General features: G+C 35.8%; 1 protein-coding gene across 1 annotated transcript in view; it reads left to right on the plus strand.

Annotated features, from left to right (window-relative positions):
• Nucleotides 1-21,367, plus strand: part of adamts6 (ADAM metallopeptidase with thrombospondin type 1 motif, 6) — a 94,200-nt gene that overhangs the window by 61,083 nt on the left and 11,750 nt on the right. Inside the window, exons 18-24 of the mRNA XM_051910974.1 lie at nt 2,937-3,060; nt 4,660-4,740; nt 7,052-7,215; nt 9,334-9,472; nt 11,681-11,810; nt 15,810-16,014; nt 16,114-16,290. Coding sequence (XP_051766934.1) covers nt 2,937-3,060; nt 4,660-4,740; nt 7,052-7,215; nt 9,334-9,472; nt 11,681-11,810; nt 15,810-16,014; nt 16,114-16,290 — 1,020 coding nt within the window. The remainder of the gene's footprint in view (nt 1-2,936; nt 3,061-4,659; nt 4,741-7,051; nt 7,216-9,333; nt 9,473-11,680; nt 11,811-15,809; nt 16,015-16,113; nt 16,291-21,367) is intronic.

Below are 21,367 nucleotides of genomic sequence, written 5' to 3' on the forward strand. Positions count from 1 at the left end.
TCAATTTTTGAGCAAGTACATAACCAGCCAGTGTTCAAAACTATCTCCTTACCTTAGCTTGATTCACAACGGTAAGCTTGTAATAATGTTTTATAATAAAATCGGTACTGGTGGGTTTCCGCGGGAAATTCGAGCATGCAGCCTTTCACCTTTGCGTCATTACGTCACGTGTGTAAACGGAAAGGAAAGAGTCCCTGCTACTAGCTATATCATGTGAGGATGCTGCTTGTAGTGGATCATCCTTTTCTCACATCAGCTGAAATAATTAAACTTATCATTTTGATGGCGGATTGTAATCCAGAAAGGTCCAAATGACAATCATCAGTAACAGCTAGAGATTCACCCGTAGTCAAAAGCAAAAGACGTTGGACTGCGGAGTGGCTACAGAAATTGAAATCTACAGGTAACGCTAATACACACTAAATAAACATAGTCACGCAATGCTGATGTTGTTAACATTAACAATTTGAGAACAAAGTATAACAGTAATAATAATTTGCACGGTTTGGCATGATCCGAGCTAAGCGATCGTTAGATTTAATCACCATTGGCAGCGCAATTTATTGTAGGCCTAATGCTTTTTTCCTCAGTTGGTCAGAACAAAAGTGGCAGACTTTACTTGTTCAGACATTTTCCGGTGAAAATTCTTATTTTGGTCATACTTCCAAGACGTAGAATCTGTGATTCAGAACTACAGTATCCACACCAATGTGGTGACTGACACCAAACATTAGATTCATCCGCACTGAGGAGTCATGCCGATGCACAATGCACGTAACGATAATAATTCCGCATATAACTACAATTGCAGGTTTCAAACAGAAATGGCGACAAAGAGGCAAAACTTACAAACTGCAGCTTTAAGCAATCTTCTATTGCTTGTTTTTGGCAGCACGCAGGACCACACATATTAGGCAGGTGGTCATAATGTTTTGGCTCATCGATGTATATATTATATACTGCAAAAATATGGTAGTATTCAAAACTATGATTTAGACTTATCGTAATCTTGTATAATATATGTAGTGTGGTTAGTATGTGAATTTGAATGTGGCCTTAATTTTCAAAAATGTGCAGAGTGGCTTGTTTCTAGTATATTTCATTGATTTTCTTGTGACCTAAAATGTTGCATTATCTTTGTTTAGCAAACACTAACGGTCTCAGACGGACAGTCTACAGAACGTAGCCAATCACTAACACAGAACAATGAAGCCTAAATAAAGGCTGCTGTTGAAAGGGCTGACACTTTTATCAGGACAGTACAGTTTTGAATCTAATTGTGTTTTCCCAAGTTGGTTATAAAGGCGGGTAAACCGCTCAAGAATTATATTTAATTCGCTTACAATGTCATTTGTTTAACAAACCAAATTGACGTAACAGTGTGACGCTTTGTTTATTTTAGGGTTAAAATGGATTTTGAACACTGTGTAGAAAAGATTTTGTCTGCAGTTTGGTATTTGTTAGACTCACACATTGTTGTCCGCATCCTTGATTTATGTGGTTTAAGATACTATTTTAATTGATCCCCAAGGTTTCCTCTTTGATCTGATCTGGAGCGCTGAAATGCACACAATGTTCTTTTAAACTCTAAGGAATCAATCTGTGCTGCGCCCAACAACCTCTCATTTGACTTTTGGATGATAATAATAATGCAAGTAAAGGAACGCACAGGGTTTTACTGGGAATATCCAAAACAAAATAAAACAGCAATCAATCTTATGTCTAGTCCAGTGATTCGCAACTGGTGGGTTGCAACCTAAAAATTGGTCACATGTTAGTTCTGAGCAGGGAAAAACATGTTAAATTCAAATAGTAAAATGCAACTAACCATATAATTGTGCATTCACTGAAAGAAATGTATATGATAATATATGGTTTAGGATTTACTTTGAAACAATTTTCACTCAGAAATTGCTAGTATTTCACAAATAATAAAGACAGGGCAAGTAACACATTGAAGCCGGAAATTTTAAAGTAGGAAGACTGAAATAGTATTTACTTGTAAAACATACTCAAAATTAATCATTTTAAATGCTACAAGTGTATTTAGGCATCACAACATTATAATGTGCAATCCGAAAAATGATTATTAATTTTGGGATTTGATAAAGATTTAAACATAAATTAAATTATCAGTGTTTTTAAAGATTCACTTTATGTGAGCATTAGATGAAGGTAAAGGTAATCAAAATGTAAAAACAGGAAAAATGAGCATGCAAAATAACTTATCCGATATCAACCAATACTGAGAATTAAAAAAAAAAATCTATAATATTGGCTGATGACCGATATGGTACCAATGTACTGTATTTCATATCTCTAAGTTTGTGTGTCCATTTAGACTCTACGGTATTTTGGCACAAGTTCACCTGTAATTTTGTAGAAGCCAGTCAATTTAGACAAATGCCAACATGGACAGGTTGCGTGACATGCCCTCATGAACAAAATGCAAGATGAAAGAAAATTTGACGCAAATGGATAAACATGGTTTGTGCTGACCACAGTGTGCTTTGTGTGGTGAATTATTGGCTGCTGAGAGCAGAAAACCAACAAAATTCAATTGACATTTAGATATTTAGAAACAAAACACTAGAACTATAAATACTGTAACTCATGCTTCTGCTATTGTTTATGCACTTACAAAATTGTCAATTTTCATAATCAACCTGTCATATCAACAAATTTCAATGTTTGATTTAAAAGACATTTTTATTTAATTTTGTACAATGCTGTAAATAATTTTGGTTCTGTATTGATGTCCAGTGTAAAATCATGGTCCCGAAGTTAAACCAGAACCATTCATCTTTTCATGTCATATTCTGACTCAGTACAGCTGTGCGAATGACATGTTATTATTCGAATCAGACAGTCACGGTCTGAGAACGCTTTGACCGTGTTCCCCTGCACTGAAACACCCTGCCTGTGTGTCTTTCCAGCATGTTGGCTGTGATAACATCCTGGGCTCAGATGCCAAGGAGGACAGATGCCGTGTGTGTGGCGGGGACGGCAGTACGTGTGAGGTCACTGAAGGACTGTTCAACGATTCGCTGCCCAGAGGAGGTCAGGAGGTCACTGATTATACACGCACAAATAACACATATTCAGTATCTTACAATAAATTGTCGTGCATTGTCATGAGAAAATGTTGGACATGACCTACAAGGTCTATTGAGTTGGTAAGTATTTGGTTGGTGTAACAAATATTCCAACTTAATATTCAGGGGGCCATGAAAGTTTTGTGAAATTGATCAAATTCTGGCGCTGACTGACAACTTTAAAAGAAAAAAAAAAAAGTTTTTGGGCATGACAATAGTTAATAATGGTCACATGGCATGCAAGTAAATAGAGAAGATATTGACTTTGTAGCTGGACTTTAAAGTGGACTCAAACCTCTGTTTTAGGGGAATTGTCCCTGCCATCAATGTCCATGTTGCTTTGGATATTTGAAGTTTCTAAATCCTTTGAAAAACATAAAATACAGTGTGGCGAAATCCACAGGCCACTGCTGAGATGGAACAAGAGGAGCACGACGCAGACCGATCTCTTCCCTCAGAATCCCATTCCAGAGAGCGCGCCGCATGCCTGCCAAACGCGACAAGTTTTTAATCGCTTTCCACTAGAGAAATCCCACTTGAAGAAAGCACAGCACAAGCGAGTGGAGGAACGCATTGTCTTTTTGGCAGTGGCTCCTGTCAGGGGGCCAGCGGGGTGCTTTGGCCAAGCTCGACATTTTTCATGGAAATGCAGTGGGTTTTTTTTCATCAGACAACCATGATAAAGCTTTTGTTTTTGGGTCAAGAAACAAGTTGTCAAAATAGAAGCAGTAACACAATATATGAGTATTAATTGCATCATCCAGTGAGAGAATCAATAAAACTTCTAATATTGCACGCATTGTCGGGCCACATCCAAATGTATTCTCTGTAGTAAGGGGCTGTTTTCTCCTTTTAAGGTATAGCTGGTAAATCATCTAAAACTTTAAGGGGGAGTGAAGTGTATGGTGTAGGTTCTTCTCTTGTAATGAATTTGCTGTTGCTAAGTTAGTTAGGTTTTCTTTGAGCATGTTGGGATTCTATTCAAATACAACTGTGTGCTCCGGGTCTGTGTGGTTTACACGAAATACTAGATAAACTAAAAATTATCCATAAAGGTTTAAGGACAAGGACAAAATTAAGAAGTTCTTGAAAGTAAAAACGCAGGGAAAAAGTTTGACTTTTCAACAACAAAAACGATTTTTTTTTAACAAATCTGCAAAACTACACAATTTTCAAAAAATGTCTTGATATGTGAAACAATGGCCAAAGACGTCCACTGTAGCTGTGGATAAATTCCAAGACAAAAATTCAGAGAAAGTTTTACAGTATACTAATGCTAATTGAAGCACAACATGCTAATTTAAGAACCACTGCTAAAAATATAAAGAGAAATGTTATACATATGTTGGGCAGACAGACACCACCATGACCTAAATATAATGTCATTGTGGTTTGCAGCAACCATGATGCCAAAAAATGCTGCTAAAACAAGATCTACATGTATGTACATTTATCGCATTTATCGACAACTGCAAAATAGTGCCATTCTAAGTAAAATTCAGGTTTTGCTTTATTTATTTATTTATTTATTTATTTTTTTTAAATGAAGATTTACATTTTGCAGGTTACATGGAGGTCGTCCAGATACCAAAAGGATCGGTTCATATTGAAATCAGGGAAGTGGCCGTGTCAAAGAACTACATTGGTGAGTGTTTGTATTTATTTTTTTGAAACTTCAATTTCAATTGCCCACGCGATCTTCTTCCTAAATGACAACAATTCGCCTATGTCTATTAAACCTTTGACCCAGAGAAAGCAGTTATAGTTATTATAGTTATGAAACAGCTTCACAAACAGTCTTTTCAACCAAACAACCACACAGTATAGTTATTTCTGTGCTACAATAATTCATATTATCACAAAAGTACTGGGATAAAAGTTTATAGTTCAGATATAAACACTGATTTCTACGGTAGCGTTTAAATCAGAGCAAATTACCTTTTGAAAGTAAAAAGACTGTATTAATTACACCATTATGCCAGTAGGTGGCAACAAGTGACTGTTAAAAAATGTATTTATCATTGAATCATTCGTTCAAGAACAGTGATCCATCCAGTAATGAAACAAGTGAAGTATTTATGAGACAGTGAATCATTCATTCAAACCAAACATTTTTAAATAGACTGCAGCGATTAACATTTTATCAGAACTTCTAGTAAATTACGTGTTATTTTGTTTAGTTGTCTGTTCAGAATCGTGGGAGAATCACAATCTCTATTTGAAACAAAAAAATAATAATTCTCAATTTATCCAGAATTGTGCAGCTATACTGGGTACAAAAGTGCTGAAGTTGTTTGTGTTAGGCATTATTGTGGGTGTAAATCTGGATCAGTCTGACAGCCATCCTCGCTCTCATGTTCATTGTCTTAAGATGGGCCTTTTGTCTTTTCCCCAACCGCAAGCTGAGTAAAACCATCATGGTTCCCAGCCATGTAACTAATTAAAACAATCAAACAAGCGGGTTCCAATTAAGTTGTTTTGAGTGCGAACATAAATATAGTTTGTGTGTATGACAGCTTGTTGGGTTTTGTTGTCTATCATGTTGACGTAGAGGTTTTTCTTGCTGTTTGAAAGGAAGATAAGTTTTCTGATGTTCTGGCACAGAGTGGCTGACGTTAGCAACACATTTAAGGAAATTGCAAAACACATTTTGTCGCATACCATATTTGTGGAATATAAACACATGGTCCAGTTTAAAGTGAGTATCTTTTAAAATGGCCTTGAGACCCTCTCACGAATATTTGGCTAATAATGAAAGCATGCTACAGAATTGGTTAATTGATGTTTAACATCAGTCATTTAATTTCAGTTGTACTTGAAACAACTGTCTTCTTATCTCTCTGGTTGGTTTTGCCCAATGCATCATATAACTGACAGTTTAAGGGCATAAAATTCTGTCATCATTTACTCGCCCTTGTGTCATTCCAAACCCATATGACTTTCTTTCTTCCATGGAACACAAAAGGAGATGTTTTGAAGAATTTGTACGCAGCTCTTTCCTATATAATGAATGCAAATGCATTCATATTAAAACTTGCCATGTCACTTTAAGTTATGAGACCTACAAGAACCAATTAGCATTTAGCATCATCGATCGATGTGTGTAACCTGTCACAACACATCTTGGCACACTAGTTTAAAGTTTAAAAATGTGAATTCTTGAATTTTTAGTTAATAATGACTTGGATTTTAGTGTGTTTTCACACAAATCTATCATATGGCTTTAGTACAAATCATAGGTACTTTTTTAGGATGCTTTTTGGAGCAAGTCATTACTTTCATTTATGGAAAAAAGCAGTTTAAACATTCTGCTAAATTTTTCCTTTATTCTTCCATGGGGAATAATTTTTGTTTCAAGTAATTCACAATTGATAATGGGCTGTTTTTGGCTATTTTAACCAAATATTATTCCCAAGAAAATTTTTGGCAAAAATTTTGTACACCATGATGGAGTGACTTGCCCCATGTAGAATAAAACAGTCTTCATCCTCAATGTGAGTGTTATCCAATTAAAGATTTATTAAAAGTACTGTTCATTTCTTTGTTTAAATCTTCAAAAAATACTTGGTATACCTTTAGGAAAAATAAGTGGTGCCAAAGTCCTTTTGAACTGGAGCGAGTAAAAAAACACCAGAATTGTTTTTCTACAATTTGGCCCCATCTCAATCAAGACGTTTTTCTACAATTATGCTTTGAGATGAGATCTTTGTTTTGACAACTGAGCAGTTATGACATTTGTGAGGAAAGCAGACTTTCACCTGAACTTGGTAAGTTAGATCTACAAGCTGCACTGCGTCTGAAAGCGCGAGTGAAATTGCCCATGACATCAGGAAGCCTGGGCTACTCTGTAAGATGATGCTCGTCATGTTGACGAATGACAGCGATGACATCACCCTCTCAGCTTGGCAGCATCTCACTCGTGTCGGGTTATTAACTGGTGCTCTCACTTGTCACAGCTTTGAAATCGGAGGGGGATGACTATTACATCAACGGAGCCTGGACCATTGACTGGCCCCGCAAATTTGACATCGCAGGAACAGCCTTCCATTACAAGAGGCCGACTGATGAACCCGAATCTCTAGAAGCTCTAGGGGCCACCACTGAAAATTTGGTGGTTATGGTGAGTAGATCTAGATCCTTATATATTTACTATGAGGAACACAGTAGTGTCAGTAGTTCTAGTGTTTTAGAAGTATATGCCAGAGATGTGGCCTGGCAGGTCGTTCAGATGCTCAAGAGACGCGCTGAAGCACTTGTGTTTTTTGAATCTAGCTTGTGTCATGTCCCTTTCCCCTCTGTTTGACCTGTAGTTTCCTGTTATCTCTGCACTTTCCTTTTTAAAAGTGACAAAAGTTATTTAAAAATAAAGTTTTATGTAAAAATGCATTTTATGTCATGATTATTGTTTTAAAAATACATGACATAGTTTTGACAAATTTTATGTTCTGTAAAACATTTTATGGCTAGTGCTTTAAAACACGTAAAGTTGTGGATGACAATTATTTGTGTGCCAATGTTTGTTTAATAAGCTATTATTTATTAAAACACAAAGTAGTCTGAAAGTACAAAATGTAATTATTTGTGTGCCAATGTTTGTTTAATAAGCTATTATTTAAAAAAAAAATTAAAGTAGTCTGAAAGTACAAAATGTAATTATTTGTGTGACAATGTTTGTTTAATCAGTTATTAGTTATTAAAACACAAAGTTGTTTGAAAGTATATCGCAATTATTTGTGTGATAATGTTTAATTTGTTAATCAAATATTTAGTAAAGATTTAGTGAAATATAGTTTTATGGTTAGTGTTTTACAAATATGTAACATCATTTAAAAGTACGTAATGCAATCTTATTTGTGACAATGTTTAATGAGCTATTTTACTAAAGTTTTAAATAAAACAAAAACATTTAATAATATTTGGTGTGACAACATTTGTTTGTTTAATTAGTTTAAAATGTCGCAGTAAACGTAACACATATATTTTAAAATATATATCATCATTTAAAAGTACAATTTTATTAGATTGGTTTTACATAATTTGACACAATTTACATTTGAGCTACAATGTAAATTTTTTTTTTTTTTTTTTATGTAAAACATTAATGCTATTTTAATTAACTAGCTAAACTATTTCAAACGGTGTCACAACTGTGTCATTTTTGTTTAACATAAGAATGATAAAGTTAAACTGGAATAAGCTATTTTACAACAATTTGGACCTTTCCTTTGTTATTTTCAGACTATAAAAGCTCATGTAGTAAAGTCACAGTAGTGATACTGTAGAGCTTGTGTTTTGAATGCATAGTTTGAAATTGTTTGGCTCCTTCTAAATAAAGTCCACATCTGTGTACAAACCTCACATGAACTCTAGCTAGCGGTTTCAGACTTAACCATTATATATGTTTGCACTAAAAACCCCTGTCTGGCCAAATGCGAGTGCTCATGTGCACATGTTTTAGCACGCATGTGTGTGTTCATTCTGAAAAGCCCCGTCTCGGCAACCACAATCGCTTTCGCCTGGACAAAAGGGCTGGAAATACCAGGCTTGGTCGCAGCACTGCTGGAAAACATACAAGTGGCCAATGCACCACAAGCCATTCCATTGTGGCCCACACTGGTTAATTTCACTTTCCAATTTATAACACACACACACACAATTATAACTCTCTGACTAAGTAATTCAGGAATAAAGCTGATGTGATATGCTAAATATGTGCTCGTTCAAGCTGAACTGAGGTTGGGCTCATCCAAAATATCTCCTCTTCCTAATGATTTGATTGCTCTATTCCATACATTTTTAAGACCTCAGCATTTGTCTTTTTGTCACTAATCCAAGACCAACTTACTCTGCCAAAATCCTTGGTTAAGACCATGGAGGTCTATAATACCTGGAGAAATTCCCATTCATCTCAATGACAGTTGCTTGGTTGGCATATCCAGCCTTGGAAGAATGTAACCTGCATCCAGGTGAATTTTTCCAGTGAATTTTTCTTGTTTGATTCAGTCAGGCAGGGAAATTACATTGCGACAATATTGATTGACTACAAGAATGTGCACAGTCCTGCCATAAAATACTCTAACATCCCAGTCACTAACATCCCATCTACTATAGTCTAAATAATTGTGTGCTATTTGCAAAAATTTGGGAAAAAAATCTAACCAGGTTGACCCTGACCTCTTTGTTAAGCCTGTGTATTAGCAACAGAAAAGTAACCCCTGGTCCATTTTACTTATTACAGGTGCTACTGCAGGAACAGAACCTGGGCATCCACTACAAGTTCAATGTGCCCATCCAGCGAACAGGAAGTGGGGACAATGAAGTGGGCTTCTCCTGGCACCATCTGCCCTGGTCTGAGTGCTCAGCAACATGTGCAGGAGGTAAACCAATCAATTCCTCACCTCCTTATTAAGAAAGCCTATTGTTACCTACTGATCAATAATGAGAAAATGCGAAAAATAATTGGGCGGGCTGCCAAAAACATGTTCTTGATATTGTCCCCACCAGGCTTCAGAAGTAGTTTGAAGGAATAGTTCACCCAAAAATGAAATTCTGTTGTCATTTTCCAGGTTACACAAAAGAATATATTTTGAATAATGTATAGGTCGTTCTTTTCTAATCAGTTACAGTGAACAAGAACTGAACTGAGAGAGGTAGCAAAGTACTTAAGTACTTTAAATATTTTGGTACTTAAAATTTGGTATTTATGGTACTGTTTACACCTTTTATTAATATGCATTTTGGTCGATCAGATCACAAGCAGATGAGGGAGACACATTTTAGGGAGACACGTTTACACCTGGTGGGTGGGTAAATGTGTGGGTTTTTTCAGATCTTTCTATCTAATGGACGAAATAAGCTCACACAATTTACATATGAAAGCGAAACTTTGGTCTTTCACTTTAAAGTTTAATTCACGTCTGGCTAGCGCGCTTCCCATAATGTTTACACGTTAGTTTACACGCAAGTATGGCAGTCTTTTGTGGCTGTTCGAACACACTCGACACATGAGCGTTTACACCACAAAACCAATTAAATGTGTTTTCGACTACTTCTGAAAGTGGTCGAAAGTTGACAAGCTCAAAACATTTTAGACCCATTTACACCTGTATTTAGTCGTCCAATTGTGATCGGGTTGACGAAAATGCTTCTTAATACCAGGTGTAAACAGGGCCTTTACATTTATGGTACTTTTGTGTCCTTTTTGAAGCTTGAAAGCTCTATTTTTCTCTATATCTCATGCTGGTGTTTTCAGAGTCATCTTTTCTATATTACAAAATAATCCTACAGAATGATTGTATGTCTGTATACAAAATATGTATTTTTATCTGACATATGACTATGGTTCACCAATTTGTGCTGCCAACGTACAAGTTGTGCAGTGAGCAGGAAGGCTGCCTCTTATTTCAACATCTGAATGTCGTAACCACATGTAAATTTGAGCCCTCACCTCAAATATGACCAGACTTTTCAGGCTCTTCTGAAATAAATGGCTTTCTTACAACAATAAATAGTTTTCCTCTCTCCTTTTTTCAGTTATGGCCATTGAAAACATTCAAAGCACTTGTTATATTTCACCAAAAAATGCAAACATTGCAGGCTATTCCACGGAGGGTTTTCACAGAGCTCTGCAAACTCAACCTCATTTGTTGCTCAATTCATTTGAACACATTTCAGTTTATATGGAAAAACCCCAGGGCAACACTTATGTCATTTGTGAAATTTTGTGTTATTAATACAACTCCCGGCTGTTCTGTTGGCAAGCCACACAGGGAGCCTTTGAACACCAAGTGAACTGCCATAAAATTCAGCAATATTCTTTTAGAAATGATTTGTGATTCAGATGCTTGGACTTGATTGCTGCTTTTTTACAAACTCACATTAAATTTCAATATTGCTGTCTTATTGTTTTGATCGCTATGTGCACAACACTGATAACGGTCTTACATCATGAACTGATGCCATGAGATTTTACATTTACCCCCTAGTTTTTAGTGAATCAAATCGGTATTAGCAAAATCTCTTTTCTCGAAAGAGGTCATTGAGCTCCCACCAGAGTATTTGGTTATTTCGGTTACCCAGTCAAGAATGCCGTACTGGCAGCTATTAGATCCACCTCACAAGGTGGCCTTGCACGCTAGCCAAGCTTGGCATAAACCGGCTTAACTGGAGGCTAATGTCTTTCCTTATGGGCCCCAAAGAGCCCAATGGCCTCTAGTGCTAAGCATACAGCATAGTGCACTACTCTGCTATTACTGTGGTAATGCTCACTTTTCACAACCAAGAGCCAAAGAAAAGATTGGCTTCTCTGTAAAAGTCATTCACTAAGACACTCACTTCAACCGAGGCATTTACACACCTAGATATAATATGGAGGGAAAATTAATATCACCTCCGTGCCTCTATCTACACAGAGTGCTCTGTCAGCAAGTGGACCCCTAGAGAAGAGACACAGAGCTAGTTTAACCTCAGGGACCGATGCCGACCACACAGCGCTTTGCGCACGAGCTGCTGAAGTGTCGAAAACGATCTTGCAGCTGAAAGCGTGAGGCAGATGAATGAAGTGATGTTTTATTGTCTTTTTGCAGGCTCGCAGAAGCAGGAGGTGGTGTGTAAAAGACTGGATGACAATTCCGTGGTCCAAAACAGCTACTGTGACCTGGACAGCAAACCGCCAGGGAACCAGCGACCTTGTAACACCGAGCCTTGTCCTCCGGAGTGAGTATAGAAACTTTGAGATGTACTGATTGGGGGGAAAAAACAAACCCAGATATATAATTATTAGGGTTAGGGCTGTTGATTTAACACATTCATTTAATTAGTAAAAAAAAGTGTTAAAATTATTAACACATGGAATGTGCGCACCCGCCCCGCCCCAGACCTACGTAGTTCATCTTACATTTCATAAAGTTGATTGGTGACGAACATGAAGCAGGGCAACAAACATGAAGCCTATAGAATGCAGTTAGAATGACCCTAAAATTCAAGATATCAGGGCAAAAATGCCCCTGTATGAGTTTTTGTCTCTTTATATATATATTTATATCAGGATATAGTTAAGCAATATCACAAGAGTAATGAGCGCAATATCACACGAGTGTTGTTTTTGTCCCGAGTAGCACAAGTGCAAATGTGATATGGATTTACAACAGTTCAAAAAATAAGAAGTTAATATTGTGATATATTTTACATATAATATTGTCTGTTTTTGCTCAGTTTTGCCAACAAATATTATCTATAAAGCCAGAGCAGAACTGTTGTGCATCTCCGAGCAACACACAGCGGTGTTTAATTTCTGAATGAATCCACGTTTTGAGCAAATCAGTCTGGCGAACCAATGATTCAGTGGTCCATTCACAAAGAGAGCCATTTACTTAATTCCTGAATAAATCAGCTGTTTGAACGAATCAGTCGGGTGAACCAATGATTCAATGGTTCATTCATAAAGAGAGCCATTTACTTAAAGTCCCCCTGTGGTGAAAATCAAGTTTTCAGTGTTGTTTATATATCTATGTGGTGTTTTTAATATGCTTTAAGAAAAACCATGTGTAAATTCATAAATTCATAAATCACATTGTGTAATTAATTATATTAAAAATTTTAATCGCTTGACAGCCCTAATAATTATACATTGCATAATTTAAGTATAGTCTATTTATAACCATTAAATCACGTACAACTGGAAAACAAAACAAAAATACTGATTAAAAGTTTTAATTCATTTATTTAATAATATATATATTTTTTTATAATTTTATTTATTTATTGATGGACTGATTGCAATGGGACATTTTTTTATGACAATTTGCACAATTTCCTTCTAAATTACTCTAAGGCCCCCAAAAAAAAAAAAAAAATGTAATTCTCAATACTGCAGTGAAGTATGAAAAATCATCCTGCCAATTTTGTTTTTATTACATTTGTTTTTATTATAATAGTATCAACAAAATTCAGTACAGTGAATACTATCATCATATATACTTACAAATGTACTTTACAATTGTACTTTAAAAATGCAGATAATATATCATTACTTATTGCATCATGGCAATGACAGGTTTGCGCATTACATCATGTCTCGAACCCTAACACCTAACCCTAAACTAACAGTCTACTACAGTCTACTAACACTCAAATTAGTGTTAGCTGACATGTTGTTGCAAAGTTACTTATAGTTAGTAGAATGTCTAAATTGGACCATCGAAATCTTAAATGGTATAAAATGTCATTTATTTACTCCATGCAAAATCTAGTATTTTTTAAAGCCATTTTCCTTGTATATAAATATATAATTTCCCTAACATGCAGCTTATACTTTAGGTTTTGCTCTCTTTGTCAGCTTAGAATGAAAAAATATAGAAAAATACTGAAATTTTATTCTGTTTTGAAGAGACTTATCAAAATAGTACATAGCTGCCCAGCAATAGGCGCAAAGGGCCACAGCCCGTAATGTTTAATTTGTCTTCATAGCACCCCGGCCATAAAGAGCTTCTTTGAAGACAGCTTAAAAACTAAGCAACATGATTTATTTCTTCATATGTTGCCTATTTTCATTTGGACTTTGGTGCCAAAATCCTAAAGGCATCCAAAAAAAGTATGAGTGATCACCTGCGTTTAATTGTATTGGCTTGCAGAGTTTATGAACCCTCAAGGGACAGTATCCGTAAACGTGTGTGGAGTATGCGTGTGCGGCGGCCAGACGCACTTAGTGCTCATTTTCAATGGGGCGAGCAGCTGAGCAAAGTTCACTTGTGTCTGCAAATTTTAAATTGGAAGGAGGAATTAAATGGTTTTGGCCTCTGCGCTCCTGCATCTTGCCAGTGGAGGGTTTAGTGAACCTGAACCCTAAGATGGGCATCGCTAATAACATCATCTAAAATCTATTTCCATCTCCACCTGATGTCAAAAGAATGCAGTCTCCGGCCCAGAAAGGGTCATAATGGTCATTTGAGAACACCCTATTGTTTTTGGGGAGGTCATTTCTCTCTAATGATCTTGCAGATAATGACAGATTTTATTTCATTAATAATTTATTTTCAGCTTTAATTTTATTTTACTTGTAATGTTTCATAAGATACATCGTCCGTGGCTTTATCAGAGCATCGCCAAGAGAATGCAAACAAACCGCACAAAACTTAATTCAGCCGTAACAAATGATAAAAAGAGACGGTTATATAAAATGTCTGTATTCCACAGCCCAGCTAAAGTGTAGGACTAATTTTGCCAAAAACTAAGACAAATTGAATGCAAATTTGGAATTGTTGTTGCCATTGTGTGGAGTTCACAGGCGTTGAACTGTAACAAAGTGCATTTGCAGGGTCCAAAAACCAATTGAGAGTACAAATATGGTTTTGGCGAGTAAATAAAATGGCGTTTCAGGCCATTTATGCCAAATGTTTCTCTTCTTGGTAATTTTAGGCCGTTATGTGGCAAGACATTATTTGCATTAAGCCTCTGAATCTAATATATAAAAATCAAAATCAAGATCTGGATGGATTTTTTTGGTTGCATTTCACTGAGAGATTGTAAATGGAGCTGTGAGTGACAAAACAGTCACTGCAAAGGAATATCTATTTATTTTATTGTGAAAAAAAATGTTTGGGGTTGGTAAGAATATAGTAAAAACAGTAATGTTATGAAATATTATTACAGTATAAAATAAATGTTTTCTATTTGGATATGAATGAAGCTGAATTTTCAGCATCATTACTCCAGTCTTCAGTGTCACATGACCCTTCAGAAATCCATCTGACATGCTGATTTGCGCTTAAGAAACATTTCTTATTTTTATTTTTGTGAAAAGTGATTTTTCAGGATTTTTGATGAACAGAAAGTTCAAAAGAACAGCATTTATTTGAAATAAAAATCTTTTGTAACATTGTAAATGTCTTTACTGTCACTTCTGATAATTTTTTTTGCCTCCTTGCTGAATAAAAGTATTAAAGGGTTAGTTCACCCAAAAATGAAAATTAATTACTCACCCTTGTGTTGTTCCTCATCCATAAGACCTTTGTTCATCTTCGGAACACAAATGAAGATATTTTTAATGAAATCCGAGAGGTTTTTGTCCCTCCATAGAGATCCAACGCAACTACCACTTCAAGGTCCAGAAAAGACATTAAAATTGAGGTTAAACCACTGGAGTCACATGAAGTACTTTAATAATTCATGTGACTCCAGTAAGCTCAATTTTATGAAGCGACACAGGTGCTTTGTGCAAATAAAAACATAATTTTCCACTTTATTTACAAAATAATATTATTCAAAGCTTGTTTACGCAGCAGTCATCTCTCGCATGAACACAAAACGCACACGTCGCTGTGCTCTCGTGAACACTCGCGCATGTGCGTTGTTGACGCGCAAGTCTGAACACAATATGTTGTGTTCACCATCTGATGAATACATGCATCATGATGCTCTTGTGAATATGCGTTGCAGATCAATATTTCCGTAAGTAAAGTGGTAAATTATGTTTTTTGCTCAAAGCACTCACGTTGCTTCATAAAATTGAGGTTAAACCACTGAAGTTACATGGAGTACTTTAATGATGTCTTTCCTACCTTTCTGCACCAGGGACAGAGGTATGCAATACATACAAAATATATATTTTGAGGAAGTCATGCAAATAGACAGTTGGTAATAAATATTTATGGATGGAGAAGTCCCATTTTTTTGTGTCAAAAAGTTAATTTTGTACTCTGTATAATACTGTTTCAGGTGGTTTATTGGTGACTGGTCAGAATGTGGAAAAACCTGTGATGGAGGCATCCGAACACGTACTGTTTTGTGTATACGTAAAATTGGACCCACCGAGGAGGAGACCCTGCAGGACAGCCACTGTCTGACCCATCGACCAATTGAACAAGAGTCCTGCAACAATCAGTCCTGCCCACCCCAGTGGGTGACGCTGGATTGGTCTGAGGTGACTTGATGTGCTCTTCATGTATCTGTATTTCCTCTAGAATTCCTGATAATATTCTTGCAAAGTTGTTTACATATTGTGTTGTGTTTTTGTCTATAGTGTACTCCAAAGTGTGGACCTGGCTTCAAGCATCGCATCGTTCTATGTAAAAGTAGCGACCTGACCAAAACCTTCCCACCAGCCCTCTGTTCAGACCATAACAAACCTCCGGTCCGTATTCGCTGCAGCCTTGGTCGTTGTCCACCGCCACGCTGGATCCCGGGAGAATGGGGACAGGTAAGATGATTTTCTTTAGGATTCTTTGATGAATAGAAAGTTCAAAAGAACAGCATTTATTTGAAATAGAAATCTTTTGTAACATTGTAAATGTCTTTACTGCCACTTCTGATCAATTTATTGCATCCTTGTTTAACCCTCTGGGATCGACGAACGCTCTGGCACGTTTTGGTGGATTTTTTTTAAATAGCATCGAAATCGACTTAAAATACTCTGCCGTTTATGGTCATACAGATAAAAGCAATACATCATATGAAACTGTAAAGGTGTACTTTTATGTGTCCACTTGCAATCAAAACAAAACATTGTGGTTTTTTAAAATAAAGAAAACATACAGAATGTGCTTTCTGCTGTCTCGGGACTGTGAACATTTTTCTGGAGCATGTCACAAAAATGAAACAAAACTCAACGAATACTTGTCTCACAGTCATGACAATATATCTATAGAAACATTTAAGTGTCTACTTCAATTGTCTAAAAATGTCTAGAAATTGTCTCATTCAAAACAAAAACAAATATTCTCTGTTTATGTAATCTGTATAAAAAAAAAGAGAGAGAGAGATGTCAGTCGTTCTCGTGTAAATTCATTATCCACTAATGTGAATACAACTACGGACAGCACGGCGATCCATGCAAATAGAGTCAATGTCCATATCAACTCGATAAAACGCATCAAGTTTCATCAGTTTCATTTACTTTTGGGATGCGGTGAGAAATAATCCTGGAAGAATTTACCTCAGAAGAAGAGTTTCATTTTGAAGAGTGACTTGATCCAGCGTATTTAACAGGTAAGCTGTTTATTCTTATTTACATTAGTAAACATGATATTCATTTTACATAAATATGTACATATTGACAAGTTTGGCTTTTCCCAAATTTCTACACCACAGAGATGAGTAAACTCGACTGAAATATGTTGAAATATAAAGTTTCTTTGTTATAAGCAATGTACTAAACTATAGGATGAACTATATGCTCTGTAATATAACATAAATATGATATGTAATATGTTATAAAAGTAATATAAAAGTTTAGGCAAGATGTCATTGGCCTGTTTTGGATAGTTTATGAAGTGTTCGCAAATTTCTACTCATGTAGTTTTTGAATGTGTTAAATATATAATATAAAATATACAAATTTTGTTCATGTACTGTCCAATAATACAGGACATTACAAAAATCATGTTTTATGTTATGAGTGGACATTATATAATTGTTAATACTATAGTTGGTATGATCCTGTTATCAGCATGCTCACCGATGTTTGCTTTATTTATTTTTTTATTTTTTAGATGCGAGAATGACAGTGACTAGATACCGGCCCTCATGAACCTGGACCACAAACTCTCACCTGACGCTCCTCAAACTGTTTTTATTTTTTTCTGAGAGTGTTGTCTCAGTTCTGCTTAGGCTGCCAGGGCAAATACAAAGGTCACAGAGTCAAATGGACAAATGTGAGCATCAGTGAGCTGTACAGCTACATTGTACTGAAATTCTAGATGATTATGGTGAAGGTGAGCTCACTGACTGGAAGCAGGGAAGTTTTTTTTCTCCAGTAACATTTAACACCTTGTAAATGCCAGGTATGTGATGTTCACTTATATATTTGAACATGATTTGTTTCTAGGTATGACTGTACTCAAAATGTGCCTTTGACCCTCATTTATATTTGGATTATATTGTCAACTATATTCTAAATAAACTACAAACAAAATATATATATTTCTCTTGTCCTCACATTCTTTCTTGTAGTTCCCTCTCAGTCACATTCCTCACCGAAAGGCTCATTAGGGGGCGGGCTTAATCTCCTCAGGTGTGAATCACATCATTTTTCATGCCTACACACATATAGCCTTTGTAAACAAAAAGTGTCTTACAAAATTTAAATCAATGTATTGTTTTATGTGAATGAGTGGGCAGGATGATTTTCACATTGTTTTGAAGAAACAACTCTAGGCTACAGGATCCAGTTCTCAAAAGTCTTGTGAACAAATGTTTAGTATGTGTTATATGGCCTTATTTCAGTTACTTAAAAAAAAAAATTAAATAACCACGCATAAATGTTATTTTCTCAAAAATACAAACATGTACATACATGTTGCTCACATATTATTGTAGCCCTATTTGTGCTGAATACAGTGTAATCAGACTTTAGCCATTAATATGTTTATAAGCAGCTGATAAAGCACAAATGTCAGGGCATGTCCACACTTCTCCAGGGCTCAAAAATATGGGGTTAGAATTGCTGCATTATTCCAAATAAACCGATTGAGATTCACAAATAAATGTAAAGAGATGAACAAAACAGATTAATTTTGCACCACGGAAAGGAACTGTATTCTATGGGCGCCATATTCTTAAAACACCCCGTTTCCAAAAGATTACTGGAGTTTAAGTCTTCTTTAAATTTCCATCAGGATCAGTGAATCAGGATAAAGTCAGAGTTATACACAAATTATGATCATTCACAGATCCCGAGCATCATGATCAATAACACCCTCTCTACACTGGATGCAAGCGGCGCGACGCAGTGTGTCAAAAGCAAATAGTAGACTATCTATTATACATTATCAGTGATACTGTCTACACTGGACGTGACGCAGCGCAGCACAACACGATGATTCACCCACAGTCAATGGATGCCACTTCTACTTCTAAAGTACTACATGCACTTGCTCTAATTTACACAAAGGACAAATGATTCGCACATTCGCTTTGACTCGTTCTGTGTAGACAGCCCTGCACAGGGTAAGCACAATGTAAGACATGACACAACTGCTGGTTTTGCCTTTTACAGCACAATTGCAGTGACAAATATAGGACATAATATCATGTATAATACCAAATATGAGCCCAATTAACCTCAGTGATGTAACAGTACGAGCTTCAGCATCACTACAGCTGTACTCGGGTTTTGTGAGTGGATAATGCAAATAAAAATCTTGCAATACTGAAAAATACATCTTTGCATTTATTTTGTAAACTGTAAGTAACTTTTACAATCAAAAACTTTTAAGTCTGATTCATATAAAATATTATTTGTGTGATCAAGTGTTTTAACCGATAAATATGCATATCACTTGTCTACTAGGCATTTCATGTTTAAATGCATGATATCTCAAGCATCGCATCGCATCTGCAACAACCTGTCACATGTTCAAAAAGAACCCACTTATATTTTCTCTACAAACAATGGGAATCATAATACATGTATTTAATGTTTAAAATACTATTTATAATGCTCTATAGATTATTAGATTCACAGAGCTGCTCATGTGCATAATGATTGAAGAAGTGGAAAACGCTGTTGGCTGTTGTGTAACTGTAATTTCACCTATTACACAAACTTGCATGTTTATCACAAGGTTGAATCCAGTTATTCGTTAGTCAGCTACTTATTGATGCTTTTCTATTCTATGTTGAATAACGTGATGCTTCCATAACGCGTTGTTCCCATAACAAAGATGTAAAGCGCTGTTTTCAAAGGTTTCAAAGGCTCATAAAATATAATACTGTGGCTTGGCATAATACACAGTCTAATTGTCTAACGAAACCAAAATTTTAAACATCTTTTACTGTACTAATTTTATGGTCCTTATAATTCCTATTTGTGCCAATGCAGATGAATGAGCAAAGTTATTTCAGGATTCAAGACCGCCCTGATTGTGAAGTTCCCTGAGAGCGTGTTATGATTGGTCAGCGCAAATGGTTGGCTTAAGTAGATAGTGGGTGGAGTCTACTTATTTGTGGATTTGTCTGAATGTCTTGACAAATGCATGCACAAATGCATGCGAAAATCTACAAATGCACAGGAAGCAATTCACAAATGAATGCCAGGCAGAGTTGTATTCAAACACATTTGTATTTTTTTTTTTTTATTTGCAAATCTCTTTTTATTTATTTGTGAATTTTATAAATTTTTGTGAATCTCAATCTATTTATATGGAATAATGCAACATTTCTAACGCCATACAAAAACACCCTCAGACCCAGAGGATAAAAAACAACAACTGTAAAATCTTACTGAGGCCAAACTTTTGAGCCGTAGTGTATATGCTATACATCTTAATCCGAAAAAATAAATGCTCTTATTTTTCAACCCCTACCCTCCAATCATCTGGCCTCATTCTGGTATGCAATGCCCACTTTTCACAATCCAATCGATTCAATAGAATCTAGTACCATCCTACTTTTTTTTTCTCTCATTGAATATTGTTTGACTCCAAAATACATCTCATATCATGGAAGTAAAATTTGTTATCAATGCTGTTTTGATGTTGACTGTAAAATATGAGCAAATTCAGCATTGTAGCTATATAAGTATTTCAAGTGTCGTTATGATTTAGAACAAATAAAGAAAATCAGTTAAAATTTTTGGACCAGGAATTGCTGTGCAATACATCTGTAAAGACAATGGCTGAGTAAAGACTGTTTTAATGTAGCATGAAAAAGACCATGTGTTTAGTTGACGTCAACAGAAGTTACACTTGCATGATAAACTAGGGCCTCTGGAAAGCCAGTGACGTGTGTTTCTGTGAGTGACAGCGAGTATAACAGCCCAAGAGTGTTTAAGTGGAGGTAATATCATCCAGATTGTTTGAAGTTTATCTCTGCAGTAGACAAGGTTTTCTGTCAGTGCCAAGAATATGTTTTTAAAAAGACAAAACATATCACTCTCAGACTGTCCTGTGGTTTCTCTCTTGAAAATAGGGATAACTGTTGTGGCTTGTAGTAAAACTTTTTAAAAATGCCTCATAAACAAAAAAAAACTACTGTACCTCTTTACAGGTAAGTATTCCATAATAAGAAAAATGTAGAGCAGAATATGATCTTACACATCAGGAATTAATTGAAAAGAAGAGTTTGAAAAACAGAAGTTAGCATCCATAGGATTTTTCCATTGGCTTTTGGATTATTGCAGAAAATAAGCTCTGTGACCAACAAAACTTTATGATTCTTACACATATTGTTCATTGTTTTAATCTTCACAAATGAACACATCTTTTGAAGCCTAAATTCAGTTGCCAGAAATAAAAAGCTAAATGTAGGCGGTAAACAAACTACACCACGGTCACATG

Source organism: Ctenopharyngodon idella, chromosome 10 (genome assembly GCF_019924925.1).
Source record: "Ctenopharyngodon idella isolate HZGC_01 chromosome 10, HZGC01, whole genome shotgun sequence".
NCBI classification, from domain to species: Eukaryota; Metazoa; Chordata; class Actinopteri; order Cypriniformes; family Xenocyprididae; genus Ctenopharyngodon; species Ctenopharyngodon idella.